This window comes from Nilaparvata lugens, chromosome 9, assembly GCF_014356525.2.
Source record: "Nilaparvata lugens isolate BPH chromosome 9, ASM1435652v1, whole genome shotgun sequence".
Lineage (NCBI taxonomy): Eukaryota > Metazoa > Arthropoda > Insecta > Hemiptera > Delphacidae > Nilaparvata > Nilaparvata lugens.
In genome coordinates, this window is record NC_052512.1 from 41704235 (window position 1) to 41729364 (window position 25130).

At 35.8% G+C, this 25130-nt stretch overlaps 1 protein-coding gene across 1 annotated transcript in view; it reads left to right on the forward strand.

The window, feature by feature from the left end:
* The window catches only part of LOC111062848 (probable E3 ubiquitin-protein ligase HERC1), a 121345-nt gene extending 109229 nt beyond the window's left edge, over nt 1–12116 (forward strand). Inside the window, exons 31-33 of the mRNA XM_039435890.1 lie at nt 3615–3827; nt 8706–8958; nt 11815–12116. Coding sequence (XP_039291824.1) covers nt 3615–3827; nt 8706–8822 — 330 coding nt within the window. The 3' untranslated portion in view covers nt 8823–8958; nt 11815–12116. The remainder of the gene's footprint in view (nt 1–3614; nt 3828–8705; nt 8959–11814) is intronic.
* The last annotated feature ends 13014 nt before the right edge of the window (nt 12117–25130 follow it).

Consider the following 25130-nt stretch of genomic DNA (forward strand, 5'->3'; position numbering starts at 1 on the left):
TACTAAACAGAGACAGAGAAAGCTGGCAGATACAAATTCAACAAGGAAAATATATTATTTATTAGAACAGAACAGTCACAAACACGATATTTGGAAAGAGAAACAGGCAATTGCCCAAAACTTCTTCAATTCCTTGATTTGGCAAGGAAAAATTAATCCAATATTGATAATTATAATAATCTATTATTCATCACGCAGGACGAAAGAAAAACAAAAAAATATATATATATATATTTCAAAAATGATATGGAATGAAAAAAATGAATAGGAAAAAAAACTAAAGAATACATTACCAGAGTTTAGGAATATAACGGAGAAGAATAATGAGCCAGTCAATAGGAAACAATGAATTCAACTCAAACACTTTTTTACTTGAATAGCAACCTTGTGAAACAACCTTCTCCCTCAATCCAATAATTCTATTCAATTCAACACAAGATTCACAAAAGAAATCGAAATACAAAAAATCTGGTGTGGCGCACTCACACAACTTTCCTTGCTCATTGAACTGTAAGCCCCATTCTTAAAGGAGAATAATTTAGGGGAATGACATAATGACGATAGGCAGCTACATATTATTGAAACTACGATCAGACTACTGTATATCGAAATCCAAAAAAATCTGGTGTGGCGCACTCACACAACTTTCCTTGCTCATTGAACTGTAAGCCCCATTCTCAAAGGAGAATAATTTAGGGGAATAACATAACGATAGGCAGCAACATATTATTGAAACTACGATCAGACTACTGTATATCGAAATCAAAAAAAATCTGGTGTGGCGCACTCACACAACTTTCCTTGCTCATTGAACTGTAAGCCCCATTCTTAAAGGAGAATAATTTAGGGGAATGACATAATGACGATAGGCAGCTACATATTATTGAAACTACGATCAGACTACTGTATATCGAAATCCAAAAAAATCTGGTGTGGCGCACTCACACAACTTTCCTTGCTCATTGAACTGTAAGCCCCATTCTTAAAGGAGAATAATTTAGGGGTATAACATAATGATGATAGGCAGCAACATATTATTGAAACTACGATCAGACTACTGTATATGTGTATATATAATATTGTTTTCAAAGTAATTTTTCCTTTGTGTAAATTGTGAAATTCAATGATATTTTTTAAAAGTCGTCGAAACATCTGTTTTACAGATGAAATATCTGTAGAATGTGTTCTTTTTATGAACTGCTCTACCCACCTACCTCATGCACGAGAACGAGGTTACAAAGTCCATTTCTCAAGGATGGGGTGGACCCCCCATTAGTTTCCCAGAAACGAGACTCATGCCAGTTGATAGAGCTGATGAATAACTATACAGGGTATGAATTTGAAAAAAATTGGTCAGATCATTTTTGAGAAAATCGTGAAAACATGTTTTTTTAACTAATAAAAACATAAGTATTTTTCATATATAATATTTACTTTAAGATAAGTAATTATCCGCCATTTTTCTCAAGAATATTACGGAGCTCCTGCAATTTTCCCAGAAATGAGACTCATGTCAGTCAATAGGGCTTATAAATAGCTATCCATGGTATAAATTTGAAGAAAATCGTTAGAGCTTATCGTTAATCGTTATTTTTTCTTAAAATTTCGTATCGAAATCATGTATCGCATGACCACCTTCCTATTTAAAAAAAATAAAGTTGCATTCAATATGGCGGATCCAAGATGGCGGACCAGATTTTTGAAGTCATAGTAAAGTAGTATTTTCAATTTGAGTAGGATCCCCAATCAAACCCACCGGCAAATTACCTTTGTGTATGAGATATTAAGCCGTTCTCGGACTTTTCACCCACTCTGTATATCACAGGAACTGTAAATTTTCAATTTTTTTTTCAATTTCAATTTATTAAAAACACACAAAAAACAAGACAAAACAAAATTACAAAGATTTACGAAACAAATAAAACACGATAAAATGTTACAAATATAAAAAAACCATGGGCTTAATGTTTGGGTGTGTTGGAGAAGAGAAAAAAAAAAAAAAGAGAGGAAGATACCTAGCCAACTATGGTTTCCCATGTAATAGGCAGGCAAAGAAGAGAAGAGAAGTAATGAGGATACATTTCAAAAGTCCTGTAATACAGGCAGGCTCTGTATTTTATGAAATAGTCTCCTGAACATCAATTACTGGGTGATATTAAGCTTATATTTTTCTATTGTAACTACAGTCGAACCTCTGTATAACGAAGTCGATTATCCCGAGAAAAAATCGTTGTAGAGAGGTATTCGTTATTGAGAGATTGTTCTGTCAAGAAAACTGCCACGATCCTATGGATCTTATAATATCGTATCACGGCGGTAAATAAATGAATATGGTACATAAAACATATCATAGCGAACGTAGGTAGGGTACCTATTAGGCCAATATTAATATAAAAAATTAAAAATTTATGCTGTTGAAAAAACATGTTTTTTTGAATATTTATAGAATGTAATGAGTAAGTAAACTCACCAATTTATTTCCAAAAAGCTTGATTTTGTACTATTAGTAAAGTTTAATCAAAGTACATACTCTGTAGCAATATTTTTCAACTTTTTACAGTGCTATTAGATGGAACGCAAAATACGGTTATTTTGTCAATAACGTCACTATAAATACTATAATAACTCAATTTTCCTATTTTTTATGTTTTCTATTTGAAAAAGTGAGTAATTTTCGGTTGAACTTCTTGTTCTGACGGATTCTTCTTCTCATCATCATCATAGTCAGTTCAAAGAATTGAAATGTGTGACAAAAGCAAGAATGGAAAAGTCCAGTCGTTCACCTGCCTGGTCTACAATAATTACAAGTTCTTGGAATTCAATTTCCAGTTACTTGCATTCAATTTCCGACATGTGTTTCACCCTCTATTGACTGTCTATCACCCTATCTTCTTCCTGAATTGTCATTATTATTAGTCTATTGACCTTTCTGCTGAAACAAAACAATTCCTTTAAAATGGCCGTCTGCTTCCTATACATACTGCACTTCATATGTTGAAGTCAAGAGAAAACTTTGTTGTTGAGAGGTCCGAAATTCGTTGAATAGAGGTAAATAAGCAGCCAAAACTGAAAAATGTCGTGGGACCAGGTAAAAATTCGTTGTGTAGAGGATTTTGTTAAGTGGAGGTTCGTTATAGAGAGGTTTGACTGTATTTGAGCTCCAAAGTACATAGGAATCGAAATTGAAGAGACATTAATTCAATTTTTTTAATGACAAGAGTGTTGTATTCATTCATGAATTACCAGTATATGGGAAAAGCATCAAGCTGGTCATAGACGAGCGATTCAATTTTGGGCACGTGGAATTGATTCAACGACAAATAGTTAAATAGAGGTAAATAAGCAGCCAAAACTGTTAAATGTCTTGGGACAAGGTAAAAATTCGTTGTGTAGAGGATTTCGTTAAGTGGAGGTTCGTTATAGAGAGGTTCGACTGTATTTTATTTCGTAAAATGCCTTCTGTTGTCTATGGAACTCACCTCTTGACGATGAGCCTTTGTGGAGGAATTCCGTAATATTGAGTTTCTTGTATCACTGTTAAAGAATTGATAAAATATTTGAATATCTGATGGGTTAAATACTTGAAGATATAATAAAATATCTTATGATTTCAGGTGCGCATGTGCAACATGCAGGTTCGCTGTTCGCCGCGCGAACTGTTGGCGGGCGAACCGGACTGTGCGCCGGCGTGTGTTGTGCTCGCCGAGTCGTTCGTCGCACTCATTCGCCGTCTGCACTCGTCGGCCGGCGACAGATGGACGGCTGCTGTCAACAAGTGTCTGCTCCAGGGTCTGGCCTCCACCTCACAGCTGCTTCCACAACAAAATGTCAGTCATATCATATAATATCTAGAGAGAGATAGCGCTATCTGCTTTGTTGTATGATAGAAAAGGACAGCAACAGTATTGTCAATTGTACACTGCCATTATAACGTGGAACTCACTATAGTTACGTTATATCATAGAGAAACGATAGCATAAGTAGATATCCCATGGTATAGGGCGTTTATGTCGCAACTTTTACTGTTATCCCAAGCCGATAGTTCACGTAGTTCTTTCCTGTGAAGCTTTATGACGCTGGTAGTCTCTCATATTGTGCCGTTCATACACTCTCACCCCAACAAAACAGTAAAAATCGACAGTAATCGGCTTGAGATAACAGTGAAAGTTGCAACATAAATTCCCTATACCATGGGATATCTACTTACGCTATTATTTCTCTATGGTTATATTCTAGACCTAGAGTCACTGAGAGGTTAAGTCGCCTCTCACGATTCATACTAAATACCGGGGACCGAGCTTTGCTCTAGGGTACAAAAGCATGAAAAATGTATTACGAAAGAATAAATTATAATAACATTCATACAGAAATGTGCTATCTAATCACAGTAAATTGAGATTAATACCCAGAAGAATGTAGAAGAAAGGAAGGCCCAGTTGCAGAAAAGCTGGTTAAATTTTAATCCTGATTATATAATCCTTTATTATATAATATAGATTATATAGATCATATAATTATTGATTATTTTTCAACTCACATTCAAAAGAACGAAGATCAACACAAGAATCACGGAGCTCTTCATTTTTCAACTGGAAAAAAATAATCAACAATAAATAATCAAAATAAACATATTTAGAATTTTGTCAATGCATTACAAGCTGCATTTAGACCAAAGTTATCAACAAAATGTTTATTTTTTCTTCGTCCTCATAGATTCTAATAGATTGAACATGACTTATCAAACACATGATGAACATATGTGTTTGTCAAGTTCCGTTCAATCTTATAGATTCTATAAGGACGAAGAAATTTTTGTTAACAGCTTTGGTGTAAATGAAGCTTAAATATCGGGGACCGAGCTTCGCTCTGGAGTACGAAAGCATGAAAAATTCATCACGAAATAAGTAATTATAATAAAATTCATACAGAAATGTGCTATCTAATCACAGTAAATCGAGATTAATCCCCAGAGGAAAGCAAAAATTTCCCTCACAAAGGCCCGGTTGCACAGAAGCCGGTTAAATTTTAATCCTGATTAACTTCACGTGAACCAAATCAGAGAAGACCATTTGAAAAAAAAGGATTTACTGGAATTAATCAGGATTGAAAATAACCCGGTTGTTTTGCAACCGGCACTAAGTACCTGATTGAATGATTACAAAAGTTCAACAGCTGAGTCATAATTTTGACACAGTCCCACACACATGAACTCGCTCACTCACTTTCATCATCAACTCCCTTCCTACATTTTTCCATTCAAATTCAATTATTCAACCACAATATCCATAAATTACAACAGAATAGAATAGAATATTTTATTAATACAAAATAAATTAGACAAATCCTATACTATTAAACGAGCAATTTCTGTTTATATGTTTAGATATCTAATATCGGGGACCGAGCTTCGCTCTGGAGTACAAAAGCATAAACAAATGTATTACGAAAGAAGAAATTATAATAACATTTATACAGAAATGTTCTATCTAACCACATTAAATTGAGATTAATTCCCAGAGGAATGAAAAAATTTCCCTCACAAAAGCCGGTTAATTTTTAATCCTGATTAACTTCACGTGAACCAAATCAGAGAAGAACATTTCAAAAAGATAGTTCTACTGGAATTATTCAGGATTGAAAATAACCCGGCTTTTTTGCAACCGGCACTAAGTACCTAATTGAATGATTAAAAAGTTCAACAGCTGAGTCATAATTTTGACAAGGTCCCACACACATGAACTCGCTCACTCACTTCCATCACCAACAGACGACGAAATAATTATTATTAGATGTTTTTCATTAAAAATATGGATCTACTGGAATAATTCAGGATTGAAAATGATTACAAAAGTTCAACAGCTGAGTCATAATTTTGACACAGTCCCACACACATGAACTCGCTCACTCACTTCCATCACCATCAGACGACGAAATAATTATTATTATCAGCTGTTTTTCCAAGGATGAATAATAATTATCCATTTAATGACAGCTAGTTTTGCCAGGGATGAGACTTAGTGCAAACGAATCGTTATATTATAAACCTACTATGTTCTGAATTTCGTGAGAATCGTTAGAGCCGTTTTCGAGATCAGGTGAAATACAAATAATAATAATCAGTTTATTTCCATATCAAGCAAGATTACAAGATTGAAACCGTCAGTTTTCCTAATCTCTAACATTTTTTCAAACATCTAAACATCCAAACATATAAACAGAAATTGCTTGTTTAATAGCATAGGATAGGATTGAAAAAAATTAAAACAATAAATAATCTTATTCAATCCAACACAAAATACATAAAAGAAATCAAAATACAAAAAATCACAATCAAAAATAAATTTCTAATAAAATAGAAAAACGGGTTTCACAGTGGGGTGTGCTGAAAAGAAAGAAAGGAGGAAGAATACCTAGCCAACTATGGTTTCCCATGTAATAGGCAGGTAGTGGGTATACAAGTAAGGAGTGAAGGGTGAAGAGGAAAAGAAAAGGGAAGTATTGGAGAAGGAAGCAGGAAAAAAGGGCGAAAAAAATATGAGCAAAAATTGTAAGCGAGTCCACATTCAACAAATTTATCTAAAAGAAATGGCCTTGCAAACAGTAGTTAAGGCAGTGCAAAGGCTAAAAATAAACTTTCTACTGGTGATATTTTTCAAAGTTTTTCGATTTGTATATCATCAAGCTATCAAAATGAAAGAGTTTTCTTAGGAAAACATTTTTTCCGATCATTACTTTTTGAGATATGAGCGGCTAAAGTTTACATTTTTGGGACAGATCATTTCAAATTCGGTAAGAGATAGAGCCATGTGATTTGGGGGATAAATTTCTTCATAATATTGTTCATTGATTAAATCAAAAATTTTCTGAAAATACCAATTTTTGAGAAAGTTATTCAATTTACCAAAAATAACTCAACAATATTTTTGGTCATTTTTAGTTAATTGAATAGAACTTTCTCAAAAATTGATATTTTCAGAAAATGTTTGTTTTAATCAATCAACAATACTATGAAGAATTTATCCTCTAAATCTCATGGATTTATCTCTTACCGAATTTGAAATGCTCTGTCCCAAAAATTTAAACTTTAGGCGCTCATAACTCAAAAATTAATGATTGGAAAAAAATGTTTCCCTGAGAAAACTTTTCCATCTTGATAGCTTGATGATGCACAAATCGAAAAACTTCAAAAATATCACCAGTAGAAAGTTTATTTTTAGCCTTTGCACAGCCTTAAAGCTCCTTGTCTTATCTTTTCGGATGCAACAGGTTGCTTTTGAAAAAAAATACAAAAGAGCATATGTTGCTTATGGAAAGATACATTCAAGCTTCTTGTGTATCTTTCCGGATGCAACACGTTGCTTTTGAGAAGATACAAAAGAGCATCTGTTGCTTATGGAAAGATACATTCAAGCTTCTTGTGTATCTTTCCGGATGCAACACGTTGCTTTTGAGAAGATACAAAAGAGCATCTGTTGCTTATGGAAAGATACATTCAAGCTTCTTGTGTATCTTTTCGGATGCAACACGTTTCTTTTGAGAAGATACAAAAGATAATCTGTTGCTTATGGAAAGATACATTTTCATAGATGTTGGATGTTTTTGTTTGGGTAGTATTGTACTCTAGTGGCCCTCCGCCGATAGGCAAAGCTACAGGACCTGGACTGTAACTTTTTAATAAACTCGTGATATATTTAGGGAATGCTGTACGAAAATAATAATTAATTTATCTGTTATTCTCTGACCATTTTTGGTAGAGAGTTAGTGGGGAGGATATTTTTAATATTCTTTCCGAAGAATGGACATTGATATGTCCAAAGCTCCGCCAATTTATGTAGATGCATAACAATATAATTATTATCTATAGTTATTATATTACAAATTGCTTTTTCATATCATATACAGTTCAATAATTATTTTCTTAGTCTATATCATGTAAATTCATCTATAATTTTGCTGTATTGTAAGCTATTGTATATAAGTGTATTAGACAGTATATATTGTAATCTACATAAATAAAGTACTCAATCAATCAATCAATTAATCAATCAACCATTCTCAATAAATGAGGTATCCTTGAATTTATGATGGAATTTGCTAACGTTTTTGTAATTTTTCTGTAAAGTTAACGGTTTTCGTGAAATTTACAATCCAAAATTTAAAATGGCCGCCATTTTGAATATGTACATAGAAAATTTTATATTTTATTTTTTAAAGTTGAGTCTTTATAGCATAAATATTCATGCCTAATTTCAGATCAATACATTATTTCGTTCTTGAAATAAAAATTCTCAAGTGAAAAAACAAAATGGCAGCTATAAGGATAACCGCTGAGTTTCGGACACTTCATTTGTAGACTCCTATCATAGAGAAACGATAGCATAAGTAGATATCCCATGGTATAGGGCGTTTATGTCACAACTTTTACTGTTATCTCAAGCCGATAGCTCACGTAGTTCTTTCCCATGCAGCTGTGTGACGCTGGTAGTCTCTCAAAATTGTGCCGTTCATACACTCTTACCCCAACAAAACAGTAAAATATGACAATAATTGACGGTAATCGGCTTGAGATAACAGTAAAAGTTGCGACATAAACGCCCTATACCATGGGATATCTACTTACGCTATTTTTTCTCTATGCTCCTATCATCCAGGAACATTACCCTAAAATGTTTGACACTACTTCTGAAACATTCTGTACGTTTCAGGTAGCAGGAGTGGAGATGGAGACGACTAGCGATCAGCTGGCGTTGGAGGAGCTGTGCCAGGGGGGAGGTTGGGCCGCGCTAGCAGTGGTGGGGGTGTGGACAGGGGTCTGCGGGTAGGAGGGGTTGCCCTGGACAAGGTCACCGGTCGTCAGGTCACCGTGCTCGGCTCATCCCCCACCAGGCACCCCTCCAGGCAGGCCAACGCACACATCAAGGTCTACTGGGAAGACGCCGGCGAGGGACCTGCTATCAGGTATAGTCAAAATTACTCTTTCAACCTTGTCTTTACAAATGCTTTGTTAAATCATGTGTATTGTGATTGCCCTTGTATTGAAAAGGTCACATCCTTTAAATATCTGGGTATAATGATGGATGATCATATAAAATGGGATACTCATATGCACAGATGGCTTAAATATATAATTTATAAGTTTTATAAACTAAATCAAATCTATATATATAAAAGCGAAATGGCTCTCACTCACTGACTGACTGACTGACTGACTGACTGACTCACTCACTCACTCACTCACTCACTCGCATAACTAAAAATCTACCGGACCAAAAACGTTCAAATTTGGTGGGTATGTTCAGTTGGCCCTTTAGAGGCGCACTAAGAAATATTTTAACTCTAAGGGTTGTTTTTAAGGGTTTAAAGTTCGCCTTTTAACATGTATTCTTCTTCTCCCAATCTCTTAATTATAATTGAAATTTCCATATCATATGTTACTATAGAACTATAATCTAGAGAGAGTACCTCTTCGAAACAGTTGTTAACTGGCAACTAAATTAATAATTTTGTCAGGTTGGCATTAAGTTGAGTTGACTTTGTTAGGTTGGCACCAAGTTGAAGATTTAAATGCATTTATCGCGGAAAAATTGATTGGGCACTGCTACTTCAATCCTGGGAATATTATATTACTAGCCGTCAGGCTCGCTTCGCTCGCCATATCCGTTTAGCCAGACGTTTAGTCTGAAACCCCTGACTGGATTGCCCTAACATGACAAAAATGCAGGCGAGCGAAGCGAGCCTGCTAATCTCATTCTTGGACGATCCAGTCGGGCGTCCAGGGGGCGGAGCCCCCTGGCTAGGCGGATATGGCGAGCGAAGCGAGCCTGACGGCTAGTAGCTGATATAGTAATAATGAAAAAGATTTATTATGCTTATGCGCAATCACTTTACCAATATGGAATTGAGATATGGGGGACTGCTTATGATATCCATATGAACAAATTATTCACATTGCAGAAACACCTTATCAGAGCTGCATTATGCAGGCCAAGATTGTACCTTAGTAGATTTCTTTTTCTAGAATTCCAGGTGCTCACAGTGAGGCAAACATGTGTTAAAAGAATCATATTATTCATTAATAAGAATAGTGATACATTCAACTTAAGGAATAATCCATATAATTTGCGTCCCTCCAATCCATTACAATTTGATATTAACTTTACTAGCTCAAGTGTATGTAGACGTCAGTTTGAATATCAGTGTTACTTGTTTATAAATAATCATTATTAATAGAATTACAAAATTCATAATGAATCTCATACTGGATTGGATTAGGATGAATGTTTATTTTAAATTATCTATATCCATTATGTAGTGTTTCATTCTTATGTTATAAATTTTAAATATATTATTGTCATGGCTTCCTTGAATTGGTCTTTTTGAGTTTGTCACTTGCTTGTGATTTTGTTACTTTGTCTTATCGTTTGTAAGTATTGAGATGTGACCTGGGGTCCATAATTTTATTTATTCTAGTGGTTTGAATAAGCTCTTTTTCTTTCTATTGTCATGTTTGCTGTACCTAGTTGTTCGAACTCACTGCCGGCGTACAAGTTTTCTTTGCCGGTAGTGCCATTTTGTAAGTTAGAATATTTATTTTATCAATCTGTATCATTTTATGGCAAATAAATGAATTTGAATTTGAACATTTATCGATAGCTGTGCTGAGCCCTGGGCCCTGGCTGCCTGTGCTGGGCAATGTCCTACAACCAGACCTCCACCGATTGAGTAAGACTAGTAGTTCTGTGAACAGTAGACCTCACGCAGTATTCTCATCCACAAGTACCAGATGTCAACTGTTTTAAATGTTAACAAACTCAGTTCATGTTTGAATTTGTATTCCATATGATATAATTCATCCAGTTCCGTGATGATCTTTCTATCTGATGAAAATTAATTTTTTAGAATCAAAAATATTATAATTTCTCCAGCATTATTTAGTTCATTTGTTTCAGAGCATCTGTTGCTTATGGAAAGATACATTTAAACTTCTTGTGTATTTTTTCGGATGCTACACGTTGCTTTTGAGAAGATACGAAAGAGCATCTGTTGCTTATGGAAGATACATTTAAACTTCTTGTGTATTTTTTCGGATGCTACACGTTGCTTTTGAGAAGATACAAAAGAGCATCTGTTGCTTATGGGAAGATACATTTAAGCTCCTTGTGTATCTCTTCCTATGCAACACGTTGCTTTTAAGAAGATACAACAGAGCATCTGTTGCTTATGGAAAGATACATTGAAGCTTCTTGTGTATTTTTTCGGATGCTACACATTGCTTTTGAGAAGATAAAAAATAGCATCGGTTGATTACATAAAATAGAAAGATTTATAAAGCCTATTGTGTATCTTTTCGGATGCTACACGTTGCTTTTGAGAAGATACAAAAGAGAATCTTTCGATCATAGAAAGATACATTTAAGCTCCTTTTATATATTTTCGAATGCAACACGTTCTTTTCGAGAAGATACAAAAGAGCATCTGAAATTACATTAAAGCTCCTTGTGTAGCTTTTGGAAAGCAACACGTTGCTTCTGAGGAGATGCAAAAGAGCATCTGAAAGATACATTAAAGCTCCTTGTGTATCTTTTCGAATGCAACACGTTGCTTTTGAGAAGATACAACAGAGCATCTGTTGCTTATGGAAAGATACATTTTTAAATTTGTTGAATGTTTTTGTTTGGGTAGTATTGTAGCCTAGTGGCCCTACGCCGAGAGGCAAATCAACAGCACCTGGACTGTATAAGCCATTTCTTTTCTTTATAATATTAATCAAGGATTAATTAGATATTAATTAAGATTAATTTGTAATTGATGTAGCGACCGAGCCGGCTGCCTGCTGGAGCCATGCGAGCCCACGCCCTTCAACATCAACAAACTGAGTCGCGTCCCCCCCACCACTTGGCGCAGTTTGGCGTGCATTTCAAATTTGGCGCGCGAACTCGCATTTCCCGCCTGTCAGCTGAGCGACGACGAAGCGGCCGCCATCAAGAAGGCACAGGATATGACGTCATCAGCAGCAGCCAATCAGCAGCCGGCTCCGCCTAACCCCCCGCCCACCGCCACTCCCACCGTCACCAGTGTCGAGTCACTCACCAATCAGATTATTGTGAATATTTTCGGCGAGGTAATTCTAATTCATTAAAAATCAATTAAATCAATTGGAGATTTATCAGTATTATTATTTATTTTTTAATATTTAAGTGATGAATTTCCTTTATGTATCATACTCCATTATTATGTGTCATTATCATTATTTTAGTATCAATAAGTAGTTGGTTATTTTCTTACACTTGCACAAGTCGTTTGTTTATTTTGTTCTTTTCTTGTGGAAATAAATATATTATTATTATAATCTATCTCAAGGGTGGGCTTACCAAGTTCAGTAACATAAACGCTTCATTTAGTAATCTCCAGTTAACACTAACTGATGATTTTAACGAATCATTTATTAACATTTATTTATTTATTTTTACATACAATTGAGATATTTAATTTCACCAGCAAAAACATGTTTAAACTAACGCCTCGTTACGAAACGAGAGATTAGAGTAGATCAAGGTGGCAGTAAGCTGCCATAACAATGGGCCCGTTCTGTGTACTTGGAATGTCCAATATTCACAATTTACCAGGTAAAAAGTTCCGCATCACATGGGAAGAATTTTGACAGATTCTGTACCAGAAACCAGTTCCAGTTACAAGTTCCTGCACCACAGTCGAAGCTTGGTAAATTGTCACAGTTCCAACTACCCGAGCTATAGTAAGGTCCACGTTATAATGACAGTATTTGATCAACTTTGGTTTTGTTATCCTTGTCTATCATTCAACAAAGCCGGTGGTACTATCCTTTTCCAGGTCCACAACGATGCCAAGTATGTTTTTGACAGTGTAGAAATATAATTAATTAATGCAGAGAATCGGCATCGCTATTCTTCTATCTTTATCCACTGCCATTATAACGTGGACCGCACTATATCATTGGTCGATTGAATCGTAGTCTGCTTGCTCCTCTACGCATGCGCTGATAGTTTGTAAGTTTACCATAGCATAGTCATAGAATACATAATCAACAAAATTATGTTTGATAACCATTAGTTGAATGAATTTTTCTCTATAGAAAATTTGATATTAATAAACGGCTCGGGACTTAGCTTAACTTAACAAGGCAAAGGTACTTGGAGTAGTGCTGGACTCAGAACTCTCCTGGCGACCTCATCTAGACCAACTAAAAAGCAAACTAAACTCGGCAGTATTTGTTCTTAGAACCGTGAAGAAATTGCTGGATGCAGGAACGCTTAGAAGTGTTCATTTTGCTGTGTTCCATTCTCTTCTTTCATACGTTGTTATATTTTGGGGCAATTCAACTCATGCAATACATATATTTAGGATTCAAAAGTGGGCAGTTAGAGTGATGGTGGGTGAATCTATTAGAGCAAGTTGTAAAGATTATTTCAAAAAGTTAAAGATTCTCCCACTACCAGGTGTATATATTTTGGAGGCTCTTTGTTTTATTGATAAGAATAAAGATAGGTTCAATACAGGAGAGTTGTTTCACTCTTACAATACCAGATATAGACAAAACCTCAGAGATGACATTCATCGAACTGGTATGTATGAGAGGGGGATAAAGAGTGCAGGAATTCGGCTTTATAATTGATTGCCAACACGCGTAAAGGCTCTTACAGGTGAAAAGTTCAGAATTAAGGTGAGGGAGGAGTTGTTGCAGGTTTGTCCTTATTCCAGTGAGGAATTCTTTTTGCATTATGGAATGCAAAGATTGACGACTTAGATTATAATTGACAAATCCTTATACCCCTTTCATAGGTGGTCAGTGGGATGAAAAAAAATGAAATGAAAATGAAATGGAATGAAAGAAATTAACACTTCTCGGTAAGTTTGTAAAACAGCCTTTCTTCATTCATGCAGCTAGTGAACGACACATTTTGGTGTAAATCAACTGTTTGGACGTAATATTCAATGTTCCTCTTTGTTGTCTGGCGTTGTGTGATGGAGGGGGCAATTGAAGGATGATGCGCATAGCATAATTGCGCCAGTTGCCGACTGCCAGCCAATCGAACAGCTCACTTCTCGTAATGTCGATTTTTGCAAAGTGATTTATTCCAAGTGTCGTCTCGTCTCGTATCGTGATCTGGACCCGGGATCCTGGAAGCAAGGAGGATTTGAAATGAAATGAAATAATTCTTTATTAGGCGGAGTTAGGACTTTTAAGTCCTCTCTACCACTCAACCTCGATTGGACATGAAGGTAGGCCTATGTTATTGTGCACTTTGCCATTTAAATTGTTTAACTTGCTACCCGACGCCAGACAACCCCAAAATGTTCTCGTTGTAATTGATACAGTCCACAAACCAGAGTGCTGTTTGAGCCAGCCTCTGTCAAATAAACATCAAACTTATAAGTGCGCGCCAAAAGCTTGAACCAACGATTTTGAAATGACATTCCATGGGAACATTTTGCACTAGTCACGTGATGGAACAATTTACGATTAGAACTGGAACAATATACTGTACACAGAACATACACAATTAGTGTGTAAACAAGAAAACATAACCTAGAAAATCATAAATTTTTGGGAAGACAGAGAAATCGTCAGATAAGGATACAGATATAGCAATATAGTACAGTATAGCTTTTTTAAATATATTAATACAAAATATTGAAGGAGTGGATTCGTGCTATGTCAAATAAATTGTAACTCAACTTCACTTATAATTTGAATATAAATACTGTACGTTTAATTATCTATAGTGAGGTCCACGTTTTAATGACAGTGGATAAAGATAGGAGAATAGCGATGCCGATTCTCTGCATTAATTAATTATATTTCTACACTGTCAAAAACATAATTGGCTTCGGTGTGGACCTAGAAAAGGATAGTACCACCGGCGTTGTCGAATGATAGACAAGGATAGCAATTCCAAAGTTGAGCAAATACTGTCATTATAACGTGGACCTCACTATAGGTAAGTTATAGGTTATTGATATATGTTTTTGTATTATTAGGCTAATAGTATAAGAATGGATAACAAATTTGTTCCTAAGTGGCATAATTAATGATATAATGAGCCCTATGACCTTAGATTCCTAGATGGAGGAAGCTCCCTACACACAGAGATTCTTCATGAATGAGAGAGTTGCAACGTATCACCAACAATGGAGAGAGCATAGTGAACGAATGTCAGCTGATAGGCTGTGTTGTGCTAGAAGGATGTAGCTCCAAAAAAAATCTTTTATAGTGAGGTCCACGTTATAATGGCAGTGGATAAAGATAGAAGAACAGCTTTGCCTGTTTTCTGCCTTAATTGATTATATTTCTACATTGTCAAAAACAGAATTGGCATCTTTGCGGAGCTAGAAAAGGATAGTACTACCGGCTTTGTCAAATGATAGACAAGGATAGCAACATCAAAGTTAATCAAATACTGTCATTATAACGTGGACCTCACTATAGAATTCAAGACTTTCCTTTTGAGAAGATACAAAAGAGCATCTGTTGCTTATGGAATAGTATATTTCGCACCTAGGGCCGAAAATGAGACTTTTCCGGCTCGAAATAGGTTTTCAAGTCCGAGGCCGTAGGCCGAGGACTAGAAAAGATTGAGAGCCGGAAAAACATTTTTGCCCATGGTGAGAACGTTATTTTTCGCCACACACAAAAATAAACAATATGAATATGAGAATAATTGTTTATTAGGCACTTCCGAAAGCAAAACAGGAAGGTCATAGCTCTAGCAAATCTGAGGTAATCTGAATATCAGGAAATTGTCAAAGTATTTTTATTTTTTATTCTGATTTGTCTAAATAACCTAAAAGATTATGTTCAATTATGTGGGAGGTTGAGTTTATATTTTTTATTCTTCCAAATGACAATAAGATGATATTATTATAAATGTTTTGATTCTTGAATAATGAAAAGTTTTTTGATCAGCTGTTTTAGCACACTTGAAATTTGGCCAATCTGAATGTCAACGTCAACAATGCTTGTTGTCGATGACTTCGGAAATTTAGGTTAGAAGTTCTATCCTACTCTGAAAATCGATTTTGAATAGTTTATAATATATATCTTATCTGTATTTTATTCATCCAGATAAAATGATAGTATCTTATTGCAGAATACTTATTCAATTCTAGAAGCATAAACTGATTCAGTTTCATTAACTATTTTGTAAACCCGTTAACATCAAATCAGAATCAGCTGACTTCAAGGTTATTTTACAGCCCTAGGGCCGTAAAACTTTTACCGGCCTGGTCAGAAAACAATCATTTTCGGCCTCCATATGACGCACGAAAACCAGCTCATTACATCCAAGTGGGGCGAAAAGATATATTCAAGCTCCTTGTGTATCTTTTCGGATGCAACACGTTGCTTTTGAGAAGATACAAAAGAGCATCTGTTGCTTATGGAAAGATACATTCAAGCTCCTTGTGTATCTTTTCGGATGCAACACGTTGCTTTTGAGAAGATACAAATGAGCATCTGTTGCTTATAGAACTTTACATTGTGTATCTTCTCGGATGCAACACGTTGCTTTTGAGAAGATACAAATGAGCATCTGTTGCTTATAGAACTTTACATTGAAGATCATTGTGTAACTTCTCGGATGCACTACGTTGCTTTTGAGAAGATACAAATGAGCATCTATTGCTTATAGAACTTTACATTGAAGATCATTGTGTATATTCTCGGATGCAACTCGTTGCTTTTGAGAAGATACAAATGAGCATCTGTGCTTATGGGAAGATACATTAAAGCTCCTTGTGTATTTGTTCGGATGCAACACGTTGCTTTTGAGAAGATACAAAAGAGCATCTGTTACTTATTGATATACAGGGTCTGTATAATAAGTAACCGGACTGACCTCAGGAAATTTTTTATTGGCAAAATATGTACAATTTTTCTTCAGGAATCTTCAAAGTAGTCCCCATTGGAGTCGATAACACGCTGATACCGGATTTTCCAATCCCTGAACGCTCCCTGGAAGTCGGCAACCTCTATGCTGTCTAGAGCCCTCGTCGTAGCACGTTGAACGTTTTCCAGAGTCCCGAACCGCGTCCCCTTGAGTCGTCTCTTGATCTTGGGGAACAAAAAGAAGTCCGGTGGTGCCATATCCATAAGGAGGATGTGGCAACGTTACCCTCGACTGTTTGGCCAACTGCTCGGTGACGAGCAGGCAGGTGTGCGACGGAGCATTGTCGTGATGGAGGATCCACAAATCGGCAATCCCCGGGCGGTTAGTCGACGGAGCACCTCTCTGTAGTAGTAGACAGTATAGTGAGGTCCACGTTATAATGGCAGTGGATAAAGATAGAAGAATAGCGATGCCGATTCTCTGCATTAATTTCTACACTGTAAAAACATAATTGGCATCGTTGTGAACCTAGAAAAGGATAGTACCACCGGCTTTGTCGAATAATAGACAAGGATAGCAAAACCAAAGTTGATCAAATACTGTCATTATAACGTGGACCTCACTATAGTAAACTGTACTCGATTACAGTGTGGCCGGGTGGCACAAACTCTTTGTGAACGGCCAGTACTACAGAGAGGTGCTCCATCGACTAACCGTCCGGGGATTGCTGATTCGTGGAACCTCCATCACGACAATGCTTCGTCGCACACCTGCCTGCTCGTCACCGAGCAGTTGGCCAAACAGTCGAGGGTAACGTTGCCACATCCTCCTTATGGATATGGCACCACCGGACTTCTTTTTGTTCCCCAAGATCAAGAGACAACTTAAGGGAAGACGCGGTTCGGGACTCTGGAAAACGTTCAACGTGCTACGATGAGGGCTCTAAAGTGAGGTCCTCGTTATAATGGCAGTGGATAAAGATAGAAGAATAGCGATGCCGATTCTCTGTATTAATTAATTATATTTCTACACTGTCAAAAACATAATTGGCATCGTTGTGGACCTAGGAAAGGATAGTAACACAGGCTTTGTCGAATAATAGACAAGGATAGCGTAACCTAAGTTGATCAAATACTGTCATTATAACGTGGACCTCACTATAGACAGCATAGAGGTTGTCGACTTCCAGGGAGCGTTCAGGAATTTGAAAATCCGGTATCAGCATGTTATCGACTCCAATGGGGACTACTTTGTAGATTTCTAAAGAAAAATTGTACATATTCGTAAAAATAAAATTAAAATTGTAATATTGTTTGTGACTGTTCTAATAAATAAATAAATAAATATTTTGCCATTAAAAAATTTTCTGAGTTCAGTCCGGTTACTTATTATACAGACCCTGTATATCCATAAGTAACAGATGCTCTTTTGTATCTTCTCCAAAGCAACGTGTTGCATCCGAGAAGATACACAATGATCTTCAATGTAAAGTTCTATAAGCAACAGATGCTCATTTGTATCTTCTCCAAAGCAACGTGTTGCATCCGAGAAGATACACAATGATCTTCAATGTAAAGTTCTATAAGCAACAGATGCTCGTTTGTATCTTCTCAAAAGCAACGTGTTGCATCTGAAAAGATACACAAGGAGCTTCAATGTATCTTTCCATGAGCAACAGATGCTCCTTTGTATCTTCTCAAAAGCAACGTGTTGCATCTGAAAAGATACACAAGGAGCTTCAATGTATCTTTCCATGAGCAAAAGATGCTCTTTTGTATCTTCTCAAAAGCAACGTGTTGCATCCGAAAATATACACAAGGAACTTGAATGTATCTTTCCATAAGCAACAGATGCTCTTTTGTATCTTCTCAAAAGCAACGTGTTGCATCCGAAAAGATACACAAGGAGCTTGAATATATCTTTCCATAAGCAACAGATGCTCTTTTGTATCTTCTCAAAAGCAACGTGTTGCATTTGAAAAGATACACAAGGAACTTGAATGTATCTTTCCATAAGCAACAGATGCTCCTTTGTATCTTCTCAAAAGCAACGTGTTGCATCCGAAAAGATACACAAGGAGCTTCAATGTATCTTTCCATGAGCAACAGATGCTCTTTTGCATTTTCTCAAAAGCAACGTGTTGCATCCGAAAAGATACACAAGGAGCTTGAATCTATCTTTCCATAAGCAACAGATGTTCTTTTGTATCTTCTCAAAAGGAAAGTGTTGCATTCTAAATGATTTTTTGGAGCTACATCCTTTTAGCACAACACAGCCTATCAGCTGACATTCGTTCAACATGCTCTTTCCATTGTTGGTGATACGTTGCAACTCTCTCATTCATGAAGATTCTCTGTGTGTAGGGAGCTTCCTCCATCTAGGAATCTAGGGTCATAGGGCTCATTATATCATTAATTATGGCACTTAAGAACAAATTTGTTATCCATTTTTATACTATTAGTCTAATGATACAAAAACATATATCAATAACCTATAACTAACCTAGATAATTAAACGTACAGTATTTATAAAAAAAATTGTACATATTTTGCCAATTTCCTGAGATCAGTCCAGTTACTTATTATACAGGTATACATTAAAGCTCCTTGAGTATCTTCTCGGATGCAACACGTTGCTTTTGAGAAGATACAAATGAGCATCTGTTGCTTATAGTACTTTATATTGAAAATCATTGAGTATCTTCTCGGATGCAACACGTAGCTTTTGAGAAGATACAAAAGAGCATCTGTTGCTTATGGAAAGATACATTCAAGCTCCTTGTGTATCTTTTCGGATGCAACACGTTGCTTTTGAGAAGATACAAATGAGCATCTGTTGCTTATGGAAATATACATTCAAGCTCCTTGTGTATCTTTTCGGATGCAACACGTTGCTTTTGAGAAGATACAAAAGAGCATCTGTTGCTTATGGAAGGATACACTTAAGCTCCTTGTGTATCTTTCCGGATGCAACACGTTGCTTTTGAGAAGATACAAATGAGCATCTGTTGCTTATAGAACTTTATATTGAAAATCATTGTGTATCTTCTCGGATGCAACACGTAGCTTTTGAGAAGATACAGAACAACATCTGTTGCTTAGGGAATGATACATTTTCAAAAATGTTGCTAACTGTTGTTTGAATTCTGTTAGGTGACTCGTCGTGCCAGCATCGATACCTTGTTGGATAATATGATAACACAAGAAGCTAGCACTCAGCAACAGTCAGCCGGCCTGGGTGTCAGCAGTACATCACACAGCAATCAGACAGATGGCAGGGACTCTGTCACATTGAGGTACAGTCACAACCACGCCAAATTGACAGCTTTGCCCATGAAGAAGTAGTTCTGTGAACAGTAGCCCTCACGCAGTTATAAACCGTCGTCTGCTCTGTTTTCTATTTATGAATAGAGTTTTAGGTTAGTTGAGTTTAGAATTTTGAAATAATAGCGTGAAAAAATGTCATCTCTATAATAATCTTCAGCATATTCTTATAATATCAATAGCCTTCTTATAATCGTCTACACTCTCATCTTCTTAAATGCCTATTTCCTATTTTGTGATGGCTATCTTTATAACAGGTATCTTTTTATTTATTCTTTTTTAGGGATAATGGTGATATATATCATGGTTGAATCTAAAAAGAGTTTTCTAGTTCTTAACTATTGGTTGTGATCGTATCTGGTATAGTTTCCTCTTCCTCATACGAATTAATTGAGCAAAAGGTGATGAGCTGCTCTAGACTAGACTCACCTTTTTTGAAGCATTTGTTTCAAAAGTTGTTGAGCAAATGCTCTAGTTTATTGATACAATTTTGAGCAAAAGCTTCTACTTTTGAGCAAATGCTCAAACTATTTTTTTTGATGAGCATGAGCATGTTTTGCTCATGTTTATTCATAGAGCTGTGAATAACAAATAGTGAGTAGGTTTTTGATTTTGTATTCAAATTTTTAAAATAAGTGCAATATTTCTAAAGTTTTTAATTTATTGTGATTCATTTAGAGTAAAAATCAATCTTCAAAATTCAAAATCATAATTTCTGGACCGAAAATCAAGTGACGAAGCAATGTGTGACTATATAACCTTATCTTTTGGACAACATTAACATTTTATCAAAATTTTGAGAGAAATAGTACAGGCTTAGCCTAGTTTTTTCTCCAATGTCATAATTGTATTATGATTATAGTATTTTATACAATAAATAAATAAAATAATAAATAAATAGAAAATGAAGTAAATGCTCCATATTTTAGAAGTATAAGCAAATGCTCAACTTTATTCATATGGCCCATTATTTTAGCGTTGACCATATTGTTAATTTGATTATTATATCAAACAGTACAATACTGTATGACAGTAAGAATGATTATTGATTGAATAGTTAGCAGTGTATGATATTTTGTTTTCTGTTTGGACAGAATGGCCCTAGATAAACTGACCAAGTGTGAGGCTCAAGCGCTAAGGTTGGTATTCCTGCAGTTTGGGGCCCTGAAAACACTGTCAGCTTTACTCAGCTGTGGCCAATATGCTGAACTACTGTTGGTGCCTTGTGAGAGACCACCAGATGACAAAGAGGAAAAGGTAAGTCGTACAATATAATAAAGCATTTTCGTCTATATAATGTAACTAGCCGTCAGGCTCGCTTCGCTCGCCATATCCGTCTAGCCAGGGGGCACCGCCCCCTGGACCCCCGACTGGATCGTCCAGGAATGGAATCATCTCGCTTCGCTCGCCTGCATTTTTATTTGAGCATTTTTATCATATGTTAGGACAATCCAGTCGGGGGCCAGACTAAACGTCTGGCTAAACGGATATGGCGAGCGAAGCGAGCCTGACGGCTAGTAATATAATATTCCCAGGATTGAAGTAGCAGTGCCCAATCAATTTTTCCGCGATAAATGCATTTCAATCTTCAACTTGGTGCCAACCTAACAAAGTCAACTCAACTTAATGCCAACCTGACAAAATTATTAATTTAGTTGCCAGTTAACAACTGTTTCGAAGAGGTACTCTATCTAGATTATAGTTCTATAGTAACATATGATATGGAAATTTCAATTATAATTAAGAGATTGGGAGAAGAAGAATATACATGCTATAAGACAAACTTTAAACCCTTAAAAACAACCCTCAGATTTGAAATATTGCCAAAAGATTTCTTAGTGCGCCTCTAAAGGGCCAACTGAACGTATCTACCAAATTTGAACGTTTTTGGTCCGGTAGATTTTTAGTACTGCGAGTGAGTGAGTGAGTGAGTCAGTCAGTCAGTCAGTCAGTCAGTGAGTGAGTGCCATTTCGCTTTTATATATATAGATATTACATTTTTCTCGATTAAAATCGAATCTTCAATTTGATTTTCAAAATATTAATAAAACTTGATAGCAAATATCGGTGTAATCGATATGTGGACTTGACTTTTTACCGGGAATTTATCAGATACACTAGTGTTGAACATCCTAGTATAACAAAGTTCTATTTCTGAATTAACAGATAATTCTAAACAACATAAAGGCTAAATAAATTCAAAACACTTTAAAAATAAAGTTTTATTGAGAATAATAAATGAAATTTGTAAAGTTGTATTCTTTATCAGTGAGGTTGGCAAATTGATGACTTGTCTATGCATCACCCGAAACCTTAAGTCGAGCTCTCATGAAGAGATGGCTGCTGGCTATAGTTGAATCATTTTAGTCCTGTTGAAAATTTTTTGTTAATTGAAATTTAAAATGTTTTAATTGAGATCTGAGTAATTTTGTTGTGTTCTAATTTTGTGTTGAATGTTTTGTGTAATTTTGAAGTCTGTAGCCAAACAAATGAGTTCAATTTTTTTTTTTATTATTTCATCCACTGACCACCTGTAAAAGGGGTGTAAGAATATGTCAATTTGTCATTAATCAAACAGTAACATGTTTTCTATCTTCTCAAACCTCCATCTTGAGGTTTGTAAAAATCTTTGTATTCCTCCACAGAGTAGGCACATATGGATAGCAGCTCTTTTTTCAATAAAAATCTGAAAGCTTCACCTGACTTTTCTTTTCTGTGAGATGGCAATAAGTTGTATATGAAGAGATAAGTATTTAAGCTTGTAAGATTTTCTATTTAAGTATCAAATGGTTTTGTTCAGTAAATTTTCGTTGTAAATTGCCCAAAGTTTTATGAAAATTATAATTTGATTTGCTCTGAACTGGACTTATTATTCATAGGCATTAAATCCGTTCATGATTTATCAAGATTCTAGCATATATTGGAACCGATGACTTTCCTTAGATGATAGGTGAAAGCTATCAAACCTATTTGGATAAATTTGGTAGCACGGCAATAATAAGAGAGAGTAGGGTTGTGTTTGTTCGCATCAAAACATGTCAACTTGTAGATTGCATACCGGAAAAACGGCAATGATTCACATCTCTAAATTTTGCAATGGTGTTCAGTCTTTGGTGCCATTTAGTCGCGACAGTGCATAAGATAGGGAAAGACTATATATACGGTGACTGTAAACGAACCAATAACACAGAATTGATGGCTTTGCTTGATGTACCTTATTGGGCTATGAAATGGTAATCATCCAAATGTTTATAGGCGTAAAATAATCCCAAAAGATGGAAAAAGTAATTATAAAATTAATTGATATGTTTTGACAGTAAACAGAGTACATAACACTTGGAAAATTGGATGTTGTAAAAAGTACAACAACAAAAGTTCCAAGACTACCGGAAGGTTAATAACAAGGAATTTTCTATTAAAAACACGAGTTAACTTAACATATTTGTTAATTTTTTGTCGATTCAGTCAAGTTAATAACTTTTGTTAATGATTGAAGTTTAACAGGCTATTGTGCAACCGGGCTTTAATGAATGAATGATATTTATGATGAATTTTGAGGCGAGCTGTTCGGAATTAATTATGATTGAAGTCTAACAGGCTTTTGTGCAACCGGGCTGTAATGAATGAATGATATTTATGATGCATTTTCAGGCGAGCTGTTCGGAATTAATTATGATTGAAGTTTAACAGGCTTTTGTGCAACCGGGCTGTAATGAATGAATGATATTTATGATGCATTTTCAGGCGAGCTGTTCGGAATTAATTATGATTGAAGTTTAACAGGATTTTGTGCAACCGGGCCTCAATGAATGAATGATAGTTTTGATAAATTTTCAGGCGAGCTGTTCGGAATTAATTATGATTGAAGTTTAACAGGCTTTTGTGCAACCGGGCCTCAATGAATGAATGATAGTTTTGATTAATTTTCAGGCGAGCTGTTGGAATTAATTATGATTGAAGTTTAACAGGATTTTGTGCAACCGGGCCTCAATGAATGAATGATAGTTTTGATAATTTTCAGGCGAGCTGTTCGGAATTAATTATGATTGAAGTTTAACAGGCTTTTGTGCAACCGGGCCTCAATGAATGAATGATAGTTTTGATTAATTTTCAGGCGAGCTGTTGGAATTAATTATGATTGAAGTTTAACAGGTTTTTGTGCAACCGGGCCTCAATGAATGAATGATAGTTTTGATTAATTTTCAGGCGAGCTGTTGGAATTAATTATGATTGAAGTTTAACAGGCTATTGTGCAACCGGGCCTTAATGAATGAATGATAGTTTTGATTAATTTTCAGGTGAGCTGTTCGGATTCTATGAAGTCGGACACAGAAGCCATAGATGAGAGCGAACTAAGAGAGGCCATTCGCTACACGCTCAAGTGTTTTGTGGACAAGAGCATAGAGTCTTGTCAGATGCCTTGGATCACCTCTTTGGCTGATCTCGAACGGGGCTTCAGCCTTCTGCAATCCACTCACGTTGCACGAGCTTTGGAGCACAGGTCACTACACAAAATTCAAAACAATTTTTTTTCAATATTATTATTATTATTATTATATTATTATCATTATTATTATTATTATTATTATTATTATTATTATTATATTATTATTATTATTATTATTATATTATTATTATGTCCCTCTATGCTGTCTAGAGCCCACGTCGTAGCACGTTCAACGATTTCCAGAGTCCCGAACCGTGTCCCCTTAAGTTGTCTCTTGATCTTGGGGAACAAAAAGAAGTGCGGTGGTGTCATATCCGGGCTGTAAGGAGGATGTGGCAACGTTACCCTGACTGTTTGGCCAACTGCTCGGTGACGAGCAGGCAGGTGTGCGACGGAGCATTTTCGTGATGGAGGATCCACTAATCGGCAATCCCCGGACAGACTCGATGAACCCGATTCGTGGATCCTCCATCACGACAATGCTCCGTCGCAAAC